A 21511-nucleotide genomic window follows, 5' to 3' on the forward strand; every position below is an offset into this window, starting at 1 on the left:
TTCTGGTGTAGAGAACATTTCACAATCCTAAAATGTGGGTGGGCATTCTGCTCATAACCCTTAAAAGTTGTCTTAACTTTTAGTGCATTTCTATGATAGAATTTGTATTGTGTGGGCGTGTTTATAAGCATGTTCATATACATATACTCCCAAATGTATGTATTTTGTACAAATGCAGCGCACATTGTGCGGGTGTGTGTATATGTATATCCAAATAAATTGTGGTGTGCTTTTATGAATGTGGGTTTATATGGATGAATTGAACAGTGGGAAGATTTAGGTGGATGGAGATTGAGAGTTGATAAATGAGGTATTTGGGTTGGTGGGTATGAATGGATGTTGGGGGTACAGCTCAGTATAGGGATGAATGAGCAGAGGTAAAGGGCTAGTATGCAAGACTAAATGAGTTAATTACATTTTGGATTCATTCTAGGTATTGAGCAGTTTTAAATTAAAGATTACCAGTGTTCTGAAGTGAAATAATAAATTTGCAATTTGGTTTTAGAACATCATAGAACGTTACAGCACAGTACAGGCCCTTCGGCCCTCGATGTTGTGCTGACCTGTCATACCGATCTGAAGCCCATCTAACCTACACTATTCCATGTACGTCCATATGCTTATCCAATGACGACTTAAATGTACCTAAAGTTGGCGAATCTACTACTGTTGCAGGCAAAGCGTTCCATTTCCTTACTACTCTCTGAGTAAAGAAACTACCTCTGACATCTGTCCTATATCTTTCACCCCTCAATTTAAAGCTATGTCCCCTCGTGCTGGCCGTCACCATCCTAGGAAAAAGGCTCTCCCTATCCACCCTATCTAAACCTCTGATTATTTTATGTTTCAATTAAGTCACCTCTCAACCTTCTTCTCTCTAATGAAAACAGCCTCAAGTCCCTCAGCCTTTTCTCGTAAGACCTTCCCTCCATACCAGGCAACATCCTCCTCTGCACCCTTTCCAAAGCTTCCACATCCTCCTTATAATGCGGTGACCAGAACTGTACGCAATATTCCAAGTGCGGCCGCACCAGAGTTTCGTACAGCTTCACCATAACCTCTTGGTTCCGGAACTCAATCCCTCTATTAATAAAAGCTAAAACACAGTATGCCTTCTTAACAGCCCTGTCAACCTGGGTGGCAACTTTCAAGGATCTGTGTACGTGGACACCGAGATCTCTCTGCTCATCTACACTACTAAGAATCTTACCATTAGCCCAGTATTTTGCCTTCCAGTTACTCCTACCAAAGTGCATCACCTCACTTGCCTGCATTAAACTCTATTTGCCACGTCTCAGCCCAGCTCTGCAGCTTATCAATGTCTCTCTGTAACCTACAGCATCCTTCGTCGCTATCCACAATTCCACCGACCTTCGTGTCGTCTGCAAATTTACTAACCCATCCTTCTACGCCCTCATCTACATTGGACAAACTGTCAGGAAGCTAACCACCAGGATACATGAACATCAACTAGCCACAAAACGACATGACCCACTATCACTCGTATCCTTACGTACAGATAAGGAAGGACACCACTTTGATTGGGACAACACATCCATCCTAGGACAAGCCAAACAGAGACATGCACGAGAATTCCTAGAAGCATGGCATTCCAACCAGAACTCTATCAACAAACACATTGATTTGGAGCCAATCTGCCATCCCCTGAGAAAAAGAACAGGAAATGACATCACCAACCCAAGGAAACCTAACCAGATAAATAGAAAGCGGGACATAACACCAGCGCTTCGTCGGAGGCTCACTGATGATGTTACCTAGAATGGTGACGAAACGTCTGAAAACTAACCTTCCAGCTCAGCGAGCAAACTCACATCCAGAATAATTACTCCTCCATGTTGAACACTACTTGGAAGAAGCACTAAGATTAGCAAGGGCAGCAAGAGTGGCTGGTAGCATCAGCACTGACCAAGTCACTTAATTCCTGGCTGATACACTTGCTGGAGTGCGAACCAACACACACACACATCTATCGGGCTTCATCACATACACTTTCCTATTCATGATGCATCTGACAGTTTTTTTTTGTCGAAGTGGCCACTTGGTCTTTGCAAACATAAAGTCCCATTTCTAACTGAGAGCTTCTGACATTATATGCTCCACTACCAGCATGCTAAAGGAGATGGATTCATTTGCTCGAAACCAGATATCTGATGCAGTCTGGGCTTTCTGCACAAGTAGAAAGATGTACCAATACAATCTTTAACAATATGGCATGTCACATCATTTTACCATAATCATCAACTGGGTATAAACCTGGTGTATTGTAGAACAGAGGAAGAAATGTCAGGAGCAAGACCAGGCTTTGTTTTAGTAAAAGCTGCCAACCCAGTGAAGTTAAACATACTTAGTGAATGCTGCTTAGCTAGGTAGAGCTAAATGATCCCACAACCAATTGATTAAATGAAAGCTGTGCAGTCCTGTCAATCATTAATGGTGATTGACAATTAAACAATGAGCAGAAGAAAAGAGGCTTGATGAATCTTCCCACTCTCTGTGGTGATAGAGTCCAGCAATAAATTACAGATTAAACACACTGAATCATTTGTAACACCCTATAGAAGTATTGAGTGGATGATGTGTCATGGCCATGAGGTCCCCAACAAAATGGTGCCAGGCTTCTGCCAACTAGATTCCACTTCATTTAATTTCAACAAATAATGGCTGAGCGTACTTGATAAAGCAAAAAACAATAGGCCACAACAAGATCACAACTGTAGTATTGAAGGCTTGTGCACCGGGGCTAGCTTTATTTCTAGCTAAGCTGTATTGTTATTGCCTAATTATATCCTATTTACAGAATGAAGGAATATCTCCATTCAGCCAATTACTGCACCGTCAAACATGAGTAAACTAATGGTTGATGTCATCAACAGTGCCTATCAAGTGACATGTGCTCACCAGTAACTGCTTGACAATGTTTTTGGGCTCTGCCAGAATAGTTCCATTCCAAATCTCATAGCTTCATGGGTTCACAAAAGTGTATTTGGAGAGGCACATAGAAGGCGTACATTCTGAGGTGAACAGTTTTGGCTCCTAACTTCCCAGATCTTTTCCATCGTACAACGTACAAGTCACAAGTGTGATGGAATACCTCCATTTGCTTTACTGTGTGCAGTTCTAACAATATTTGAGGAGCTTGATGTCTTCCAGGGCAAAGCAACTTGTTTGATCATCAACTTAAGCATTCACTTTTTCTACCACTGCAGTTTACTGGCAGCAGTGCATCCAATCTGCAGGATGCACTCCAATCTCAAAACCTTACTAACCCATAACTAATTTTGCTCAAATGAGCAAGGATCATATGTAGAGCATCACCACACACAGGTTTTTTTCACCAATTCAGAGTAGCAAAATTTTTGCAGCATTGGAGAAGGCTATTTGATTCATCATGTCGGTATTGGATTTCTGAATGAGACTTCATTTGGTGCCATTCTCCTGCCTCCTTTTCAGAATCCTGTATATTTTTCATTTTCAAATAACACACTCTCTAATTCCTTTTTGAAGGCCTTATTTAACTACCTCCACCAAACTGGCAGGCAGTGTATTCCACACCTTAACCATTTAAGTATAAAGGTTTTTTCCCCTATTGCTTTTGTTTCTTTTGCCAATTACTTTAAATTTGGTGCATTTTATTCTCGATTCTTTCAGAAATACAGTCGTAGAGCTGTCAGCATGGAAACACCGTTCATTCTAACTTGCCCATGCTGACCAGATACCCTTAATAAACCTAGTCCCATTTGCCAGCATTTGGCCCATATCCCTCTAAATCCTTGCTATTCATAACAGCCATTCAGAGACTTTTAAATGTTCTAATTGTACCACCCTCCACAAGTTCCTCTGGCAGCTCATTCCATGTATGCCCTACCCTCTGTGTGAAAAAGTTGCCTATTAGATCCCTTTTTAAATAGTTCCCCTCTAACTTTAAACCTAAGATCACCCCTCAGCCTCCAACACTCCAGGGAAAATAGCCCCAGCCTATTCAGTCTCTCCCTATAGCTCAAAATCTCCAACCCTGGCAACATTCTTCTAAATCTTTTCCAAACCCTTTCAATTTTCACAACATTCTTCCTATAGAAGGGAGATCAGAATCGCACATAGTGTTCAAAAATGGCCTAACCAATGTAATGTTCAGCCACAACATAACCTCCCAACTCCTTTACTCAATGTTCTGACCAATAAAGTCAAGCATACAAATGCTACCTTCGCTATCCTGTCTACCTGTAACTCCATTTTCAAGGACATGTGAATCTGCACTCAATGTATCTGTTCAGCAATACTCTCTAGGAGCTTAGCATTAAGTCCTGCACTAATTTGCCTTTCCAAAATGCAGCACCTCACATTTATCCAAATTAAACACTATCTGCCACTCCTTGGCCCATCTGGTCAAGATCCCACTGTACTCTGAAGTAACCTTCTTTTTGTCCATTGCACCTCCAATTTTGGTATCATCTGCAGAGTTACTAACCATACCTCCTATGCTGACATCCATATCATTTATCTAAATGATGAAAAGCAGTGGACCCAGCACCAATCCTTGTGGCACACCACAGGTCACAGGACTCCAGTCTGAAAAGCAACCCTCCACCACTACCCAAGATAATAAAATGTGAGGCTGGATGAACACAGCAGGCCCAGCAGCATCTCAGGAGCACAAAAGCTGACGTTTCAGGCCTAGACCCTTCTTCAGAGAGGGGGATGGGGTGAGGGTTCTGGAATAAATAGGGAGAGAGGGGGAGGCGGACCGAAGATGGAGAGAAAAGAAGATAGGTGGGGAGGTAGGGAGGGAATAGGTCATTCCAGGGAAGATGGACAGGTCAAGGAGGTGGGATGAGGTTAATAGGTAGGAGATGGAGGTGCGGCTTGGGGTGGGAGGAAGGGATGGGTGAGAGGAAGAACAGGTTAGGGAGGCAGAGACAGGTTGGACTGGTTTTGGGATGCAGTGGGTGCAGGGGAAGAGCTTGGCTGGTTGTGTGGTGCAGTGGGGGGAGGGGATGAACTGGGCTGGTTTTGGGATGCGGTGGGGGAAGGGGAGATTTTGAAGCTGGTGAAGTCCACATTGATACCATTGGGCTGCAGGGTTCCCAAGCGGAATATGAGTTACTGTTCCTGCAACCTTCGGGTGGCATCATTGTGGCACTGCAGGAGGCCCATGATGGACATGCCATCTAAAGAATGGGAGGGGGAGTGGAAATGGTTTGCTACTGGGAGGTGCAGTTGTTTATTGCGAACTGAGCGGAGGTGTTCTGCAGAGCGGTCCCCAAGCCTCCGCTTGGTTTCCCCAATGTAGAGGAAGCCACACCGGGTACAATGGATGCAGTATACCACATTGGCTGATGTGCAGGTGAACCTCTGCTAAATATGGAAAGTCATCTTGGGGCCTGGGATAGGGGTGAGGGAGGAGGTGTGGGGCAAGTGTAGCATTTCCTGCGGTTGCAGGGGAAGGTGCCGGGTGTGGTGGGGTTGGAGGGCAGTGTGGAGCGAACAAGGGAGTCACGGAGAGAGTGGTCTCTCTGGAAAGCAGACAAGGGTGGGGATGGAAACATGTCATGGGTGGTGGGGTCGGATTGTAGATGGCAGAAGTGTTGGAGGATGATGCGTTGTATCCGGAGGTTGGTGGGGTGGTGTGAGAGAACGAGGGAGATCCTCTTTGGGCGGTTGTGGCGGGGGCGGGGTGTGAGGGATGTGTTGCGGGATATGCGGGAGACGCAGTCAAGGGCGTTCTCGACCACTGTGGGGGGAAAAGTTGCGGTCCTTGAAGAACTTGGACATTTGGGATGTGCGGGAGTGGAATGCCTCATCGTGGGAGCAGATGCGGCGGAGGCGGAGGAATTGGGAATAGGGGATGGAATCCCCTTCCCCCACTACCCTCTGTGTTCTACCTTGGAGCCAGTTCTGTATCCAAATGGCTGGTTTTCCTTATATTCCATGTGATCTAACCTTGCTAACCAGTCTATCATGTGGAACCTTCTTCAACACCTTACTGAAGTCCGTATAGATCATGTCCACTGCTCTGCCCTCATTAATCTCTTACTTGTTCAAAATACTCAATCAAGTTAGTGAGGCACAATTGCAAACATTCAAAGTTATGTTGCCTATCCCTAATCAGTCCTTGCCTTTCCAAATACATGTTAAATCTTGTCCCTCAGGATTCTCCCCAACAACTTGCCCATCACTGATGTCAGGTTCACCAGTCTATAGTTCCCTGGCCTGTCCCTGTCATCTTAAACAGTGGCACCACGTTAGCCAACCTCTAGTCTTCTGGCACCTTACCTGTGGCTAACAATGAAGCCTATATCAACCTATTCTACAACCTTTTAAATGACTTGTGCACATATGTCTGAGTCCTACTGTCCTGCATCCTCATCAGAGTTGCAACTTTGATACTGTGTCTCCACAATCTCTCTACTGAAATGAGTCATCACGGTTTTCCACATTGAGCTTCCATCTGCCACCTGTCTGTCCGTTTCACCTACTTGTCTTTGTCCTTTTGAAATTTTGCAATGTATTTGCAGTTTATAATTCTTAGAAGGTTCATATCATATTATGAAATTGTTCCCTGGAAAACTAAGTTCATAGTCACCCCCTTGCTGATTTAGAATTGTATCAGTATTCCTCAATCATCACTGCATAATTCAGAATTGCTTTCTGAACAGCATAGTGTGTGGCACTGCGATACACAGCTGCTGTTGCTCAGGAAAGTTGTTCACTACTACCCTCTTGAGGTCATTTGAAGATGGCTATTAAATGTTGGCCTTGCTAACAAAGCTTAGAACAATTTACCAAGATTATAGTAATTTACTTGAATGTGGTAGCTGTGTCAAGTCTTAATTTCTGTACTGAAGTGGTTTAATTTCTGAATTCAAATATAGAACCCTTGCAAGTTGCTTGTCAAAAGCTGTGCTGTCGACAGATAATCTGATGCTCTGTTGTTTCACAATCCATACAAGAACGTGTGGTAGAGCTTGTTGAAAGTCCAAGAGATGAGTCACAGTGAGAAAAAACTGATTGAAATGAGCAAATCAGTTTCTGTCCATGGCATAACTCATGAACAGAAGCAGATAGCTTGATTAATCTGATTTTTTTTCTACTAATTATGACTTTATTATAGTATTGAGAAAGACATATTTGCACTTTGTGGAATTTCTAAGTGATAATGGGAACTGCAGATGCTGGAGAATCCAAGATAATAAAATGTGAGGCTGGATGAACACAGCAGGCCCAGCAGCATCTCAGGAGCACAAAAGCTGATGTTTCGGGCCTAGACCCTTCTTCAGAGAGGGGGATGGGGTGAGGTTTTAAATTCACTTTATAGTTTTAGTATTACTGCCATCAGAAGTAGAGAGGTCCTGCGGAGCAGTTGCCACAGCCAGGTTTTGAAGGTTGGTTCTCTCTTTTTGTAATTTTGTTTCTCAGTCAAAGCATGCAGCTATCGCACTTTAATTATATAATTAACTAGATCAAAATGAATGACCTAATTATCAATTCTTTTATGATTAAAGAAAATTTTGTGAGAAAAATCAAAATGCAATATCCAGTGCGCACAATACAAGTAATGTTTATTAGTGTAAGTGTGTGGTACAGTGTGCGAATAAAGGTTGCGCAGTTACAAACCCTTGAAGTGATTTTTTTTGAAACCTCAAACCACATTTGTTTAATTGTTGACTGGTATCCTCCAGGTGGTGAAGTTTATTGATACTTCTGAGAACTTGGGAGTGGTTGTTTTCCCAGTTTATTTCTACACCATGTACTGGCTTCTGAGATGATGAGAAGCGGGGAAGAGAAAGAGCCTGTTATCACCAGTCTGTGCCCTTTTGAGCTGCACAAATAAATTCAGCTGTTGAATTATAGATGTGATTACTGAGTCTGGCTTCGTTGTCTTTCCAAGCAGTCTAACTAGCTGGCAAGCCTTTCATCTCCAAATATGTGAAATTATTACACAATTATGAATTGGGAGGTGACAACCTAGTGGTATTATCGCCGAACTATTAATCCAGAGACCAGATAATGTTCTGGGGATGCGAGTTTGAATCCTGCCATGGCAGGTAGTGGAATTTGTATTCTATAGAAATTCTGGAATTCAGTGTCTGTTGACTGTGAAACCAATGCTAATTATCAGAAAAAGCCAACTGGTTCACTCATGTCCTTTAGGGAAGGAAACTGCCATCTTTACCTGGTCTGGCCTATAATCCCAGATCTACAGTGATGTGGCTGACACTTAATGTTGTCTGGGCAGTTAAAGTTGGGCAATAAATGCTGGCCTAGCTGGCCATGCCTGCAGCCTGTGTATGAATTTTTAAAAAAATTAAAACAGAAGATGCAAATTTCCTGATGCTAAGTTGTCGGGTCTTCAGACAAAATGGTAATTTAAGTTTTTTTTTATTAACCTATTATTTTCTAATCAACCAGTTCAGAGATGTTATTATGCACCTCTGGACAGCTCGGACTTGAACCTGGGCCTTCTGGCCCAAGGATGGGGATACTGCCACTGTGCCACAGGAGGACGACCAGAAATAGTAATTTTAGTGCAGACTGTTTGTCTTGTTCCATGAGTGTCATGGACTCACCTCAATCCAGACTAAGAGTGTAACCATATTAGGTAAGTAATTTAAAAGAAAATCGATCCATGCAGTGGTTCAGGTTTAATAAACAGAATTCATGCTCAAATTCAGTATTTCATTTATATATTATTGTAACATTGGGTAATCTCCCTTCCTCAGTGAAAGCCTCTGGGTTCAAGTCCAATTCAGAACTAGTTGGCCACAGAAAATGCCTTCATAAAGTGACCAGAATAGTTGATTATTTGCCTGTAAATCTTTCCAGTTTGCTGTGGCAGACACTAAGAGTGGGAAAGTCTCCTAATTGGACATGCTTGATGCAGAGCAATACCCCTCGAGCTATAGCCTTCTATGACAATCTGGCAACTTGTTCTGTGAAAAGCTAGCCATGACAACAGACATAAGCTTGTGCTTTCTCTGCCTCTTGCTATTGATAAAGATGAAAAGTAATAAAATCGAGATCATATTTCATTCATGTTTGAATTCAAAGCCAAAGCATTTTTATGTAGAACAAGAACAGAGAAAAAGAACAGGAAATGTCGTCACTAATGCAGGAAATGACATCACCAACCCAAGGAAACCTAAACAGATAAACAGAAAGTGGGACATAACACCAGCGCTTCATCGGAGGCTCACTGATGATGTTACCTAGAATGGTGATGAAATGTCTGAAAACTAACCTTCCAGCTCAGCGAGCAAACTCGCATCCAGATTTTTATGTACTCTAGTGTATCATCATATGCTTTAAATAGTTTAATTTACTTCCTCAGTTTATCTCACTTAACTTTAAACATTTCAAATTTTATTCTGACTCATGTTTTTGTATGATTTATTACTTTAATCTGCAAACTTTTCAGTGAAGGAATGCCAAGAATGGCATTGCTGAAGTAAATATTTTTGTGTAACAATATATAAATATTATCATTATCCACTATCAGGTTTAATAAACAGAATTCTGTATTTGTTTTTTTGGAAAGTTGTACTAAGAAAGCTGTACTACTTCTAGGTGAGTTGAACTCTAATTTTTAGAGTTGAAGGTAAGATGCTTGCCAGTAGAGTAACAGAATAATACTACGGAACATCCTGACAATATGTCATTACTTGGGTTGGAAAGAGAATGTAAGTTAACATCTCAGAATTTTTCAACATAACTCAAAAATGTTAGAGACTACTAAGTTTAAAAGCACAAAATCAGGAGAAAGGGAAAAGAACAAAGGTAAGATTGTACAGAGATAGTAGGAAATGCAGATGCTGGAGAACCTAAGATAACAAGGTGTAGAGCTGGATGAACACAGCAGGCTAAGCAGCATCGGAGCAGCAGGAAAGCTGATGTTTCGGGCCTAGACCCTCCTTCAGAAAAAGTAGAGAATTTATAGGCTGGCTAAGCAACTTGTAACTCTATATGAGAGGGTCATCACCTGTCTGAGCAGCAGAAGTTATGACCTGAAAGTTTTGCATGCTGTGGTGTCTGGGAGCCTGATTAATGCCAAGTTAAAACAAAACATTAAATGTTCTTCCTTGAACTTATATTTGCTTCATAAGAATGTATGAAATAGGAGCAGGAATTAACTGTATCTCCTTCACCCCCTAGTCTGTTCTGTCCTTCACAAAGACCAGGCCTGATTGTTGGCCTCTGCTCCACATTTTTCTGCCATTCCTGTGTCCTTTAATACCCTTTCCCTTAATAAACAAAAACTCATCTATATATTTGCTATTCATTAATTGAATGTAAGCATTGTTGCAAGCTCTCAATTGTTGCTCGTACGCAATTGTCCATGGAAAGGCAGTGATGAGCTGCCACCTTGAGCTACAGTTTGTCAAGTGTGGGTACACACCCTACTAGGGGAAGAGATTCAGGATTTTGAACCAGAAACAATGTTTAAAAAATCAGTGTCAGGATGCTGTGATTTAGAATAAAATCTACAATTGATGCTGTTTCTGTTATTTGGTACCCCCTAAAGGGTGCCATCTTATAAATGATGGGCAGGTTTTGCAGAGTCGGGAAGTGAGTTACTGACTGCAGAATTGCCAACCTGTGACTTGCTGTATAGGTTTTGATATGGCTGTTTCCATTGAGTAGATGGTCAGTAGGAATCCCCGGAATGTTAATAGTGAGGGATTCTTGTATGGAGTAAACGTTACTTGCCACTTGTCTTGCTGAAATTGGACATGATCTGTTTTATTATCTGAAGAGTTGGTGCTAAACATAATGCAGTCATCGGCAATTAAATCTACCTCTGATCTTCCTGTAGTGATGTCCTGTGGTTGAGATGATTGACTGCTAATAACACCCCCCCCCCCCCCCCCCCCCCGCCGCCAAGTGGTGCCCTCGTCATCCATGATGTTCCTCTCTTTCTAGTTAGACTAAATTCTGTATGATTAATGCCATCCAGGTACTCTTTTCGGGAGTAATCATTCAAAGTCCTGGGCTAAATGGGGATTGGGGGAGCATTTGAATTGATTGCTTTGTGCCCCCCATAGGTCAGAGACAGCAATATTTTCTCAGATTTGCTCCTATTCCTTATTGATATAGGCTATAGGGTGTTTTCCATGTCTTGGTTTTTCGATTCCGAATTTTTTGGACTAAACCTACAGCAAACACCTATCAAATATAGGGTTTGTTAACAAAACATTGAAAACCTAGGCAGATTGTTTCATTTTCGCTATTTCATACGTACAAGGACGCAGGAAATTAATGAGCATTGACCAGGAGTGGAGAAAGTTATAAATTACAAATTTTGGTTATCCAGAGATATTAAAAAAAACCGTTCACAATTCTTCATTTCCATGAAGTCTGTCTCAAACACCTAGATCAGTTCTGAAGAACAGCCATTGAACTTGAAATGTTAACTGTATTTCTCCCTCCATTGAAGCTGCCAGATCTGCTGAGTTTCTCCAACACTTGGCATTTTAATCTCAGATATCTAATATCTGCAGTATTTTGCTTTTAATCTAGCTGCAGTTTTCATGTTCAAAAACAAAGTTGCTGGAAAAGCTCAGCAGATCTGGCAGCATCTGTTAGGAAAAAAACAGTTAATGTTTTGGATCCGGTGACCCTCCTTCAGAATGGTTGATTCGGACCCACTAATTAATTTTCCTCCTTGCAGGCAGCAATTTGGAGACAGAGGTGGAGGAACTGAGGTAGGCTGCATACTCAGCCTGGAGTCCTGCTTTCTATTCAGATGTCTGGCAGCAAAGGATTTAAAATCCCAGAATGTTATGTAAAAGCAAATCATCAGTCTTCAGTCATATGACAGAATAGGCATTTCACAATTTCCTTGCCAGATGATGAGAACTGTGAAAGCATTAGCACCCATTTAACACACTGGGTTTGATATTTTCTTTTGCCCAGTGCTGGCTGGAAGCACACTATATTTGAGTCCTTTTATAAAAATTCCATCCCCTATTCCCAATTCGTTCGCCTCCGCCGCATCTGCTCCCAGGATGAGGCATTCCACTCCCGCACATCCCAGATGGCCGCGTTCTTCAAGGATCCCCCCCCCCCCCGCAGTGGTCGAGAATGCCCTTGACCGTGTCTCCCGCATTTCCCGCAACACATCCCTCACACCCCGCCCTGCCATAACCACCCTAAGAGAATCCGCCTCGTCCTCACATACCACCCCATCAACCTCCGGATACAACACATCATCCTCTGACACCTCCGCCATCTACAGTCCGACCCCACCACCCAAGACATTTTTCTATCCCCACCCTTGCCTGCCTTCCGGAGAGACCACTCTCTCCATGACTCCCTTGTCCACTCCACACTCCCCTCCAACCCCACCACACCTGGCACCTTCCCCTACAACCGCAGGAAGTGCTACACTTGCCCCCACAGCACCTCCCTCACCCTCATCCCAGGCCCCAAGATGACTTTCCATATTAAGCAGATGTTCACCTGCACATCTGTCAATGTAGTGTACTGTTTCCACTGTACACAGTGTGGCATCCTCTATGTTGGGGAAACCAAGCAGAGGCTTGGGGACCACTTTGCAGAACACCTCTGCTAGGTTTACAATAAACAACTGCATCTCCTAGTCGCGAACCATTTTAACTCCCCCTCCCATTCCTTAGACGGCATGTCCATCATGAACCTCCTGCAGTGCCACAATGATGCCACCCAAAGGTTGCAGGAACAGCAACTCATATTCCGCTTGGGAACCCTGCAGCCCAATGGTATCAATGTGGACTTCACAAGCTTCAAAATCTCCCCCTCCCCCACTGCATCCCAAAACCAGCCCAGCTCGTCCCCTCCCCCCACTGCATTCAAAAACCAGCCCAGCTCGTCCCCGCCTCCCTAACCTGTTCCTCCTCTCACCTATCCCCTCCCCCCACCTCAAGCCGCACCTCCATCTCCCACCTACCAACCTCATCCCGCCTCCTTGACCTTTCCGTCCTCCCCTGACTGACCTATCCCCTCCACACCTACCCTCTCCTCTCCACCTGTCTTCTCCTCTATCCATCTTTGGTCCGCCTCCCCCCCTCTCCCTATTTATTTTAGAACCCTCTCCCCATCCCCCTTCTAGGCCTGAAACGTCAGCTTTTGTGCTCCTGAGATGCTGCTTGGCCTGCTGTGTTCATCCAGCTTCACCCTTTGTTATCTTGGATTCTCCAGCATCTGCAGTTCACATTATCTCATTTGAGTCCTTTATGCTACCTTTAATTTCTTTGCATTATTCGTTCACGCAATGAGGGTGTCACTGGCTAGGCAACATTCATTGCCTATCCCTAACTGCCCTCAAGACTGTTCAGAGTCTTGTGGATCTCGAGGCCATGAACAGATAAGGATGGCTGTTTCCTTCCCTAAAGGACATTAGTGTACCAGATGGGTTTTTCTGACAATTGACAGTGTATTCATGGTCATCATTAGATTTTCAATTCCAGATTTTTCTTCATTATTCAAATTCCACCATTTGCCATGGTGGGATTCAAACCCAGGTCCCCAGAACATTATCTGGTTCTCTGGATTAACAGTCCAGCGATGATACCAGGCCATTGCCTTTGCCTAACTGGACTGTTTATACTGATAAAGTTCTAATTTTCCACAAGTGTCTTCCACCAAGAAGACTGATGTTAAGTACCTACCTATTCAGCTCCTTTCGCCATTTCTTTGTCCCCCATTACTGCTTCTCATTTTTCGGCGGTTGGATGTCCATTATTATCATCTCTCTTGCACCTTTTTATATGTCTAAAAATCTCTTGCAGTCTTTTTTTGTTTTGCTAACTCACTTATCCTAAAATTTTATTTTCTCCTCCCTTATTGTTTCTTTAGCTGTCCTCTGGTGTTTTTTAAAGGCTTACCAATTCTCTGGCATCCCACTGATCTTCACATTTTTGGTTTTTTGTTTGCTTTAATGCTGTCCTTGAATCCCTTGTCAGTCATGGTTGCCTCATGCTCCACTTAGTATGTTGTTTCTTCTTTCAGGTGAATCTCTGCTGTAACTCCCACCGTTGCTGTTCCACCATCTTCCCTGTTAGGCCCCCCTCACAATCAACTCTAGCTAACTTCCCTCGTGTCTTTATAGTTAGCTTTACTCAACTGTAATACCATTATACCTGAATTATTTCACATTATGGTCAGTGTCCCTTAGGGGTCCTGTCATCTTAAACTCCTTAATCAAGGCTGCTTCACTTTACATCACTAAATCCAAAATTGCCTGTTCCCTAGTGGGGTCCACTTAAAGCAGCTCCAAAAACTATGTCGTAGACATTCTATGAACTCTGTCTTTCTGATGATTTGTTACCAGTCTGATTTTCCTCAGTCCACCTGCGCATTGAGGCTCCCCACGATTATTGTAGTAATATTGTAATTTCTGACCACATCCATACTATTGTTAAGAGGCCAGTACTCCCATCAGAATTTTCTTTCTTTTGCGGTTCCTCACTCTACCCTCTCAGACTCTGTTTCCAACCCTTTATCGCTTTTTGGTAGTGATTTCCTTTCATTTCTTTTTTCAACGCAACCCCATCCCTTTGCCCATCAGCTTGTTCTTTCAATAGGAGGCATATCCTTGGATATTTAGTTCCCACATCTGATCCCCTTGCAGTCATGTCTCTGTGATGTCCACAACATTGTACCCATCAATTTCAGTTTGTGTGACAAAAGCTTGTTTACCTTGTTTTGTATACTGCATGCATTTAAGTACAACACCCGAAGTCCTGTGTTGACTCGGCCCCTTTCTCATAGTTGCCTGCCTATCTGATATGCCTAAAGTTAGATTCCTGACCTTTTCCGTACTCTCCCCTGTTAACTTGTTCTGGAAACTTTAATAGCTTCTGCTTAGCCTGTCAACTAGTTTCAGGTCCTTGTGACCTCAGTTTGCATCATCAGTTTGTTTACCTTATTCCAAATACTTTGTGGATTAAGATACAAAGCCTTTAAGTTTGTTCAATTATCAACTATCCCTCTGTTTTTATGGTTCCTTGTTACAATATGACATTTGCACGTCCTATCCCTTCCTTTTATTTTCTAGTAACAATCAACTGCATCACAAATCAGCAATCCTACCGTCTCCTTTTAATTTTTTTAAATTTTCCATGCAACTGCACCTATCCGTAGTTATTCCAGAATTCTGGTTCCAGCATTATTCAGATGGAGCACTTCCCCAGTACTCCTGCTAATGTCCCATGAATTCAAATTCATTTCTCTCACACTAATCTTTGAGCCACACATTTTCCTCTTTAATCTTGTTGACCCTGTGCCAATTAGCTTGAGTCTTGGGTGATAATTTGGCGATATTTACCTTTTTTGGTTCTGCATTTTAGTTTAGCCCCGAGCTGCTCATATTACCTCAGCAGAACCACTTCCCTCCTCCTACTTCTATTGTATGAACCATGACAACTGGAATTTAGCCCTCTCATAACAACTTCCCCTGAAGTTCTGACGAGATATCCTGAATCCAGGCAACACAGCCTCTGTAACTCTTGATCCTAGCCACAAAGAACAGTTTCTATTGTCTGACTCTACTAACCCTGATTATAACTGTTTCTTCCCCTTCAAATGCCTGCCTCCCCCACCCCCACCACCACCACCCCCACCCCAGACTCGACCTCTTGATTGGCTCCCTGTGCCATGGTTAGTCTGCTCATCCTTCCTATTTACCTCGATCTGAAAGTAACCTTTGGTTAAATTATCAGCTATTACAATCCAATGAACTTGTTTCAATTACATTATTAATATTTAAATTAGACTTCTGAATTTTACTCTTCCAAAATGGGGAAGGAAAGATTAACCAGTTTTATTTCCACGGTGCCAAAATCCCTGAACTCGGGTAGTCTGTGTCTCACTCAGATATGATATCTCCTCCTTGACCCTGTGAAACCTAATTCTCACTGCTTTTTTTTAAAACTTGAACTCTTTACCCTACAGGACAACATTTTTAACATGTTTCTGCGTGTTAATATTCGCCTTAGTAAAACTTGTACTGCAACTAATTCTGTAAGGATATGTTGTAGATTTTTAATTCTATATCTTGGCTTCAGACTTAGATTGCACCTTCTCTGCCCTTTATAGAAATCATCCGTTGTTTGAATTACAAAATTCTCTCTTTTTTCATTGCAATTGATTTTCAGTGTGCTTAAGAATTGTGTAGATTCTGTAGTGTTTCAACTCTGCGGTGCTGTGTTTCAATGCTGCCTTTCTGCTTCTCTACTGTGTACTTTGTTAATGATTTATGGTTATCCTTCTTTAGTCTGAGCTTCCTGACTGAGGGTGCATTATGCGCAAGGTATTTCTCATGTTTCTCAAATAAAGGGATAGACCTATGTTCATTCATTTCCTTTGAAATTAGTCCTTTATGAATTTGAATGTCTAGCATCTGGTCAGTGGTGTTTTTGAATAAAATATTTCAACTTACATTGTGGTCATTTGAAGCCCAAGAATGATTTATACTTACATTACATTTTTCTCAGTCATTTTAAAATGGGTTAAATCAAATGATTCTTTTTATGGTGTCTAATTTACTGATTCAGAAGCTTGAATTACCAGTTCTGATTATAAATGTTCCTACCTGTGGCAGCCCTTGCTACTGCTTAAAAAAACAAGCTGTCTTCATTTTCATTCTGGCCTGATGGTTCAGTGTGTGTTCAGGCAAGGTTTTAAAAAAAAACTAAATTTTATTAAAGAACAGCGTTTGGTGAACTATTTGTTGAATTGTAATTATGTTTGTGCTCCTTGCAGGACAGTTTAAGCTATTGGAACAGGACCGAGATATCAAGGAACCCGTACAATACTTCAGCAGTGTGGAGGAGGTGGCAAAAGCATTCCCAGAGCGAGTGTATGTAATGGAGGAAATAACATTCAATGTTAAGGTCAGAGTTTGGAGCAAATATTTGAACATACCTGCATGTTTAAGGCAAGCTGTCGTGCAAATTTTAGTGTGTCAGCTACTGCTTCGGATCTGAACCTGAAATCTTCCAGTGACAGTTTGCAAAATGCTGAAAAAATTTGATTTTCAATGAAGGTACAAGTCAGCATCTGACACATTTGAAGGCACACTATTAATTGAGGAAACAAGGACTCGATGGTTATAGACTTGAAGTAGCTTCTGTATTCAATTTTGTATAGTTTCATCAACTAGAATTTAAAACAGGGGTTGCTGTCTTCAGGTACAAAATGTAAGACCATTTTAAAATGTAGAATTATTTTTATATTAAAATAATTTGGTGTGTATATGATAACATAGATCTGCATTACAACATTTTAAATATTCTATGAATGATGCGTCATACTTGATTAACCTAGTTAATTTTTGATTGGTCTCAAGCTTGTTGGAAATCAGTATGACTGGAAATTATGAAACTTTGCTGCGAAAGATTCCCTGAAAGAGAAAAAAGTATGGAACTGGAAGTAATTTGTGACTGATCGGTAATTGGGAGCTCAAAGTTAGAGTTGGAATAAATGAAATGTTCTCTGATTAAAGGGATGTTGCAAGTTCTGTGCCTTGGAATCTAGACTGTACTGACACCTTTTCACCAGAGATGTTAATGAAGGAATAGATTATATATAAAGTTTGGATGTGGCACTCATTTAGTTATCAGAGGTGGCTATACATTTACAAATAGTTAAAGATACAAAGCACTGAAGAGTAAAGGTGAATAAAGAAGTACAAATGCCACGTATTCCTCTATTAACATCTGATGAAAAGCTGTCAGCATAGTCCGGATTCTCAAGAACACTTCCTTTATTCCAGCAGAATGGTAGCATACATTTGTGAAACTGAATTGAATGACACATTCCTATATTCCCGAAAAGATCACCTTCAACAATATAGTACCCACCCCAGTACTGGACTGTTTTCCAAGTGGAGTATCTGTTTCAGTGGTAGGATAATAAGGATGTTATGTTTCAGGTTTACAGAGCATTAGTAAGCCCACATCTTAAGAGTTATGGTAATAAAATGTGAGGCTGGATGAACACAGCAGGCCAAGCAGCATCTCAGGAGCACAAAAGCTGACGTTTCGGGCCTAGACCCTTCATCAGGCCTGAAACGTCAGCTTTTGTGCTCCCGAGATGCTGCTTGGCCTGCTGTGTTCATCCAGCCTCTCATTTTGTTATCTTGGATTCTCCAGCATCTGCAGTTCCTATTATCTCTCAAGAGTTATGTGCAGTTTTAGTCATTTTAATGAAGGAAGGATATTCATGTGTTGGAAACCCCCTCTGAATTGTATCCTGGATTGATTTCTGGAATCATTGGGTTGTACTATGAGGAAAGATTGAACAAGCTATGCTTGTTTTGACTGGAGTTGTGAACAGCAAGGAATGATTTGGTTGAAGTTTATAAGATCCTGAATAGTCATGACAAAGTGGGTATGAAAGAGATGCTCACTCTCTTGAGAGTCTAGAACTGGCAAAATTGGGAGTCACCCTCTTAGGACAAATGAGAAATATTTTTCTGAGTGTTGTGTGATTTTGAACACACTGCCACAAGGCTGTGGAGACAGGCTCACTGAAATTTGTAAGATAGAGGTAGACAGATTCTTGCTGGGCAAGGGAATCAAAGGTTTAGGAGTAAAGGGAACGTAGAGTTCAGAGCACAAAGTAACCATGACCTTGATGAATGACCGAGCCGTATTGAAGGGCCCGCATCTACTCATAATTTGTATGCTTGTACGTATAGAGCTTATACATTTTGATTCAGGTGAGAGCACCACCACCAAGCCAGCACTGGAATGGTAATTGAAAGGCATTATTTGCAGTGAATCTATTTTTCTATTTCAGTTACACTGAAAACCATTGTCATTGCAGCTAGTAAAATATCATTCCAGATGTTCAAAATTAACACTTGAACTTTTGTTTTTGAAATAAATGCTGCCTCCTGCAATGCCAATTCACAACACGTGGTTAGCAATTGCTTCGACGTGGATGACTGATGTAATGTTGTAAATTTTATTTCATTCAAAAACACAAGTACAGTATGCCATTTGGTTGCCTTGTTCAAGAAGGTATTATAAGACGAAACAATTGCTGAGAGGGAAGAAAAATGAACAGGAGTGATTTTAGCCTGAATCTTCATTCAAAATTACAATTACGATTAGACTTTCACCATTTACACTTTCAATTCTCATTCAATGAAAATAATTTAATAATGTATGCAGGAAGTGTGTTTGGTTGCAAATCCTATCGGATCACATGGATAGAGATAGTTGGAACTGCAGATGCTGGAGAATCTGAGGTAACAAGGAGTAGAGTTGGATGAACACAGCAGGCCAAGTAGCATCAGAGGAGCAGGAAGGCTGACGTTCTGGGCCTAGATATAGATGTTATGGGAAGGATAGAAAGGAGGTCAAGAGAGGAAGGCGAGTGGTGTTTTTGATTCCGGGTAACCCTAAGACTGTGCTTAAGGAAGTGCTGAGAATATTTCCAGGCAAGTTATTTGAGTGGACCTGGGAAATAAGAAAGGGATGATCACCTTACTGGGATTGTACTAAAGATTCCTGTCAGTAGTCAGTGGGAAATTGAAAAATAAATTTGTAAGGAGATCTCAGTTATCTATAAGAATACGAGGGTGGTTATTGTACAGAATTTTAACTGTTCAAACATAGACTGGGACTGTCATAGTGTTTAGGGCTTGGATGGAGAAGAACTTGTATTTACAAGAAAAGTTTCTGATTCAATATGTGGATGCACCTACTAGAGAAGGTGCAAAACTTGACCACCTCTTGAGGAAATACGGCAGGGCAGGTGACTGAGGTGTCAGTGGGGGAGCACTTTGGGGCCCGTGATTGTAATTGTATTAGTTTTAAAATAGTGATGGAAAAGGGTAGACCAGATCTAAGAGTTAAAGTTTTAAATTGCAGGAAAGCCAATTTTGACAGTATTAGGCAAGGGCTTTGAAAAGTTGACTGGGGGAAGATGTTCGCAGTAAGGGGATGGCTAGAAAATGGGAAGCATTCAAAAATTAGATAATGAGAATCCAGAGACAGTATATTTCTGTTAGGGTGGAGGGCAAGGTGGTAGGTGCACAGAGTATTGGATGACTAGAGAAAGTGAGGTTTTGGTCAAGAAAAAGAAGGAAGCACATGTCAGTTATAGACAGCAGGGATTGAGTGAGTCGCCAGAAAGGAATAAAGGCAGTAGGAGTGTACAAAAGAGGGAAATCAGGAGAGCAAAAATGGGACGTGAGAGCGCTTTGGCAAATAGGCTTAAGGAGAATCCAAAGAGACTCTACAGATACATTAAGGATAAGAGTGGCAACGGAAGAGAATAAAGATCAGCAAGACTGCCTACGTGTGGGACTGCAGGAGATCGGGGAGATACTAAACGAGTATTTTGCATCAGTGTTTACTGTGGAGAAGGATATGGAAGAGAGAGAATGTGGGGAAAATAAATAGTGACATCTTGAAAAATGCTCATGTTACAGAGGAGGTGGTGCTGGACGTCTTAAAAATGCATAAAGGTGGATAAATCCCTGGGACCTGATAAGGTGTACCCAAAACTCCGTGAGAAGCCAGGGAAGTGATTGCTGAGCCGCTTGCTAAGATGCTTGTATCGCCAATAGCCACAGGTGTGGTACAAGAAGGGTGGAGGTTCACTAACATGGTGCCACTATTTACGAAAGCTGATAAGGAAAAGCCAGGCAACTATAGACCAGTGAGTCTGACGTCAGCGGTGGACAAGTTGTAGGAGGGAATCCTAAAGGACAGGATTTACATGTGTTTGGAAAGGCAAAGACTGGTTGGGGATTGTCAGAATGGCTTTGAGCATTGGAAATCATGTCTCACTAACTTGATTGAGATTTTGAAGTAACGGAGAGGATTGATGAGGGCAGAGAAGTGGATGTTATCTATGTGGACCTCATTAAGGAGTTTTAAAAGGTTCCTCATGATAGACTGGTTCGCAAGGTTAGATCACGTGGAATACAGGGAGAACTAGCCATTTGGATAGAGAACTGGCTCAAAGGTAGAAGATGGTTGTTTTACAGACTGGAGGCTTTTGATCAGTGATGTGCCAGAGGGATTGGCACAGGATCTCGTCATTTATACAAATAATTTGGATGTGAACATACGAGGTATGGTTAGTAAATTTGCAGATGACACCAGAATTGTAGGTGTAGTGGACAGTGAAGAAGGTTTCTCAATGTGACGGGACTTTAATCAGATGGGTCAGTGGGCTGAGAAGTGGCAGATGGGGTTTAATTTAGATAAATGTGAGGTGCTGCATTTTGGAAAGGCAGGACTTATACATTTAGTGGTAAGGTCCTAAGGAGTGTTGCTGAACAAAGAGACCTTAGAGTGCAGGTTCATAGTTATAGACTCATACAGCATGGAAACAAACCCTCTAGTTGAACCAGTCCGTGCTGACCATAATTCCAAACTAAACTAGTCTCTCCTGCCTGCTCCTGGCCCATATCCCTTCAACTCTTTCCTATCCATGTATCTATCCAAATGTCTTTTAAATATTATAATTGTACCCACATCCACCATTTCCTCGAAGT

General features: G+C 41.9%; 1 protein-coding gene across 2 annotated transcripts in view; it reads left to right on the top strand.

Moving 5' to 3' along the window:
* The window catches only part of garem (GRB2 associated, regulator of MAPK1), a 100258-nt gene that overhangs the window by 56163 nt on the left and 22584 nt on the right, over positions 1-21511 (top strand). For both annotated transcript variants that reach the window (XM_048528701.2, XM_048528699.2), the window contains exon 3: positions 16756-16886. In XM_048528701.2, coding sequence (XP_048384658.1) covers positions 16756-16886 — 131 coding nt within the window. The remainder of the gene's footprint in view (positions 1-16755; positions 16887-21511) is intronic.

This window comes from Stegostoma tigrinum, chromosome 5 (genome assembly GCF_030684315.1).
Source record: "Stegostoma tigrinum isolate sSteTig4 chromosome 5, sSteTig4.hap1, whole genome shotgun sequence".
NCBI classification, from domain to species: domain Eukaryota; kingdom Metazoa; phylum Chordata; class Chondrichthyes; order Orectolobiformes; family Stegostomatidae; genus Stegostoma; species Stegostoma tigrinum.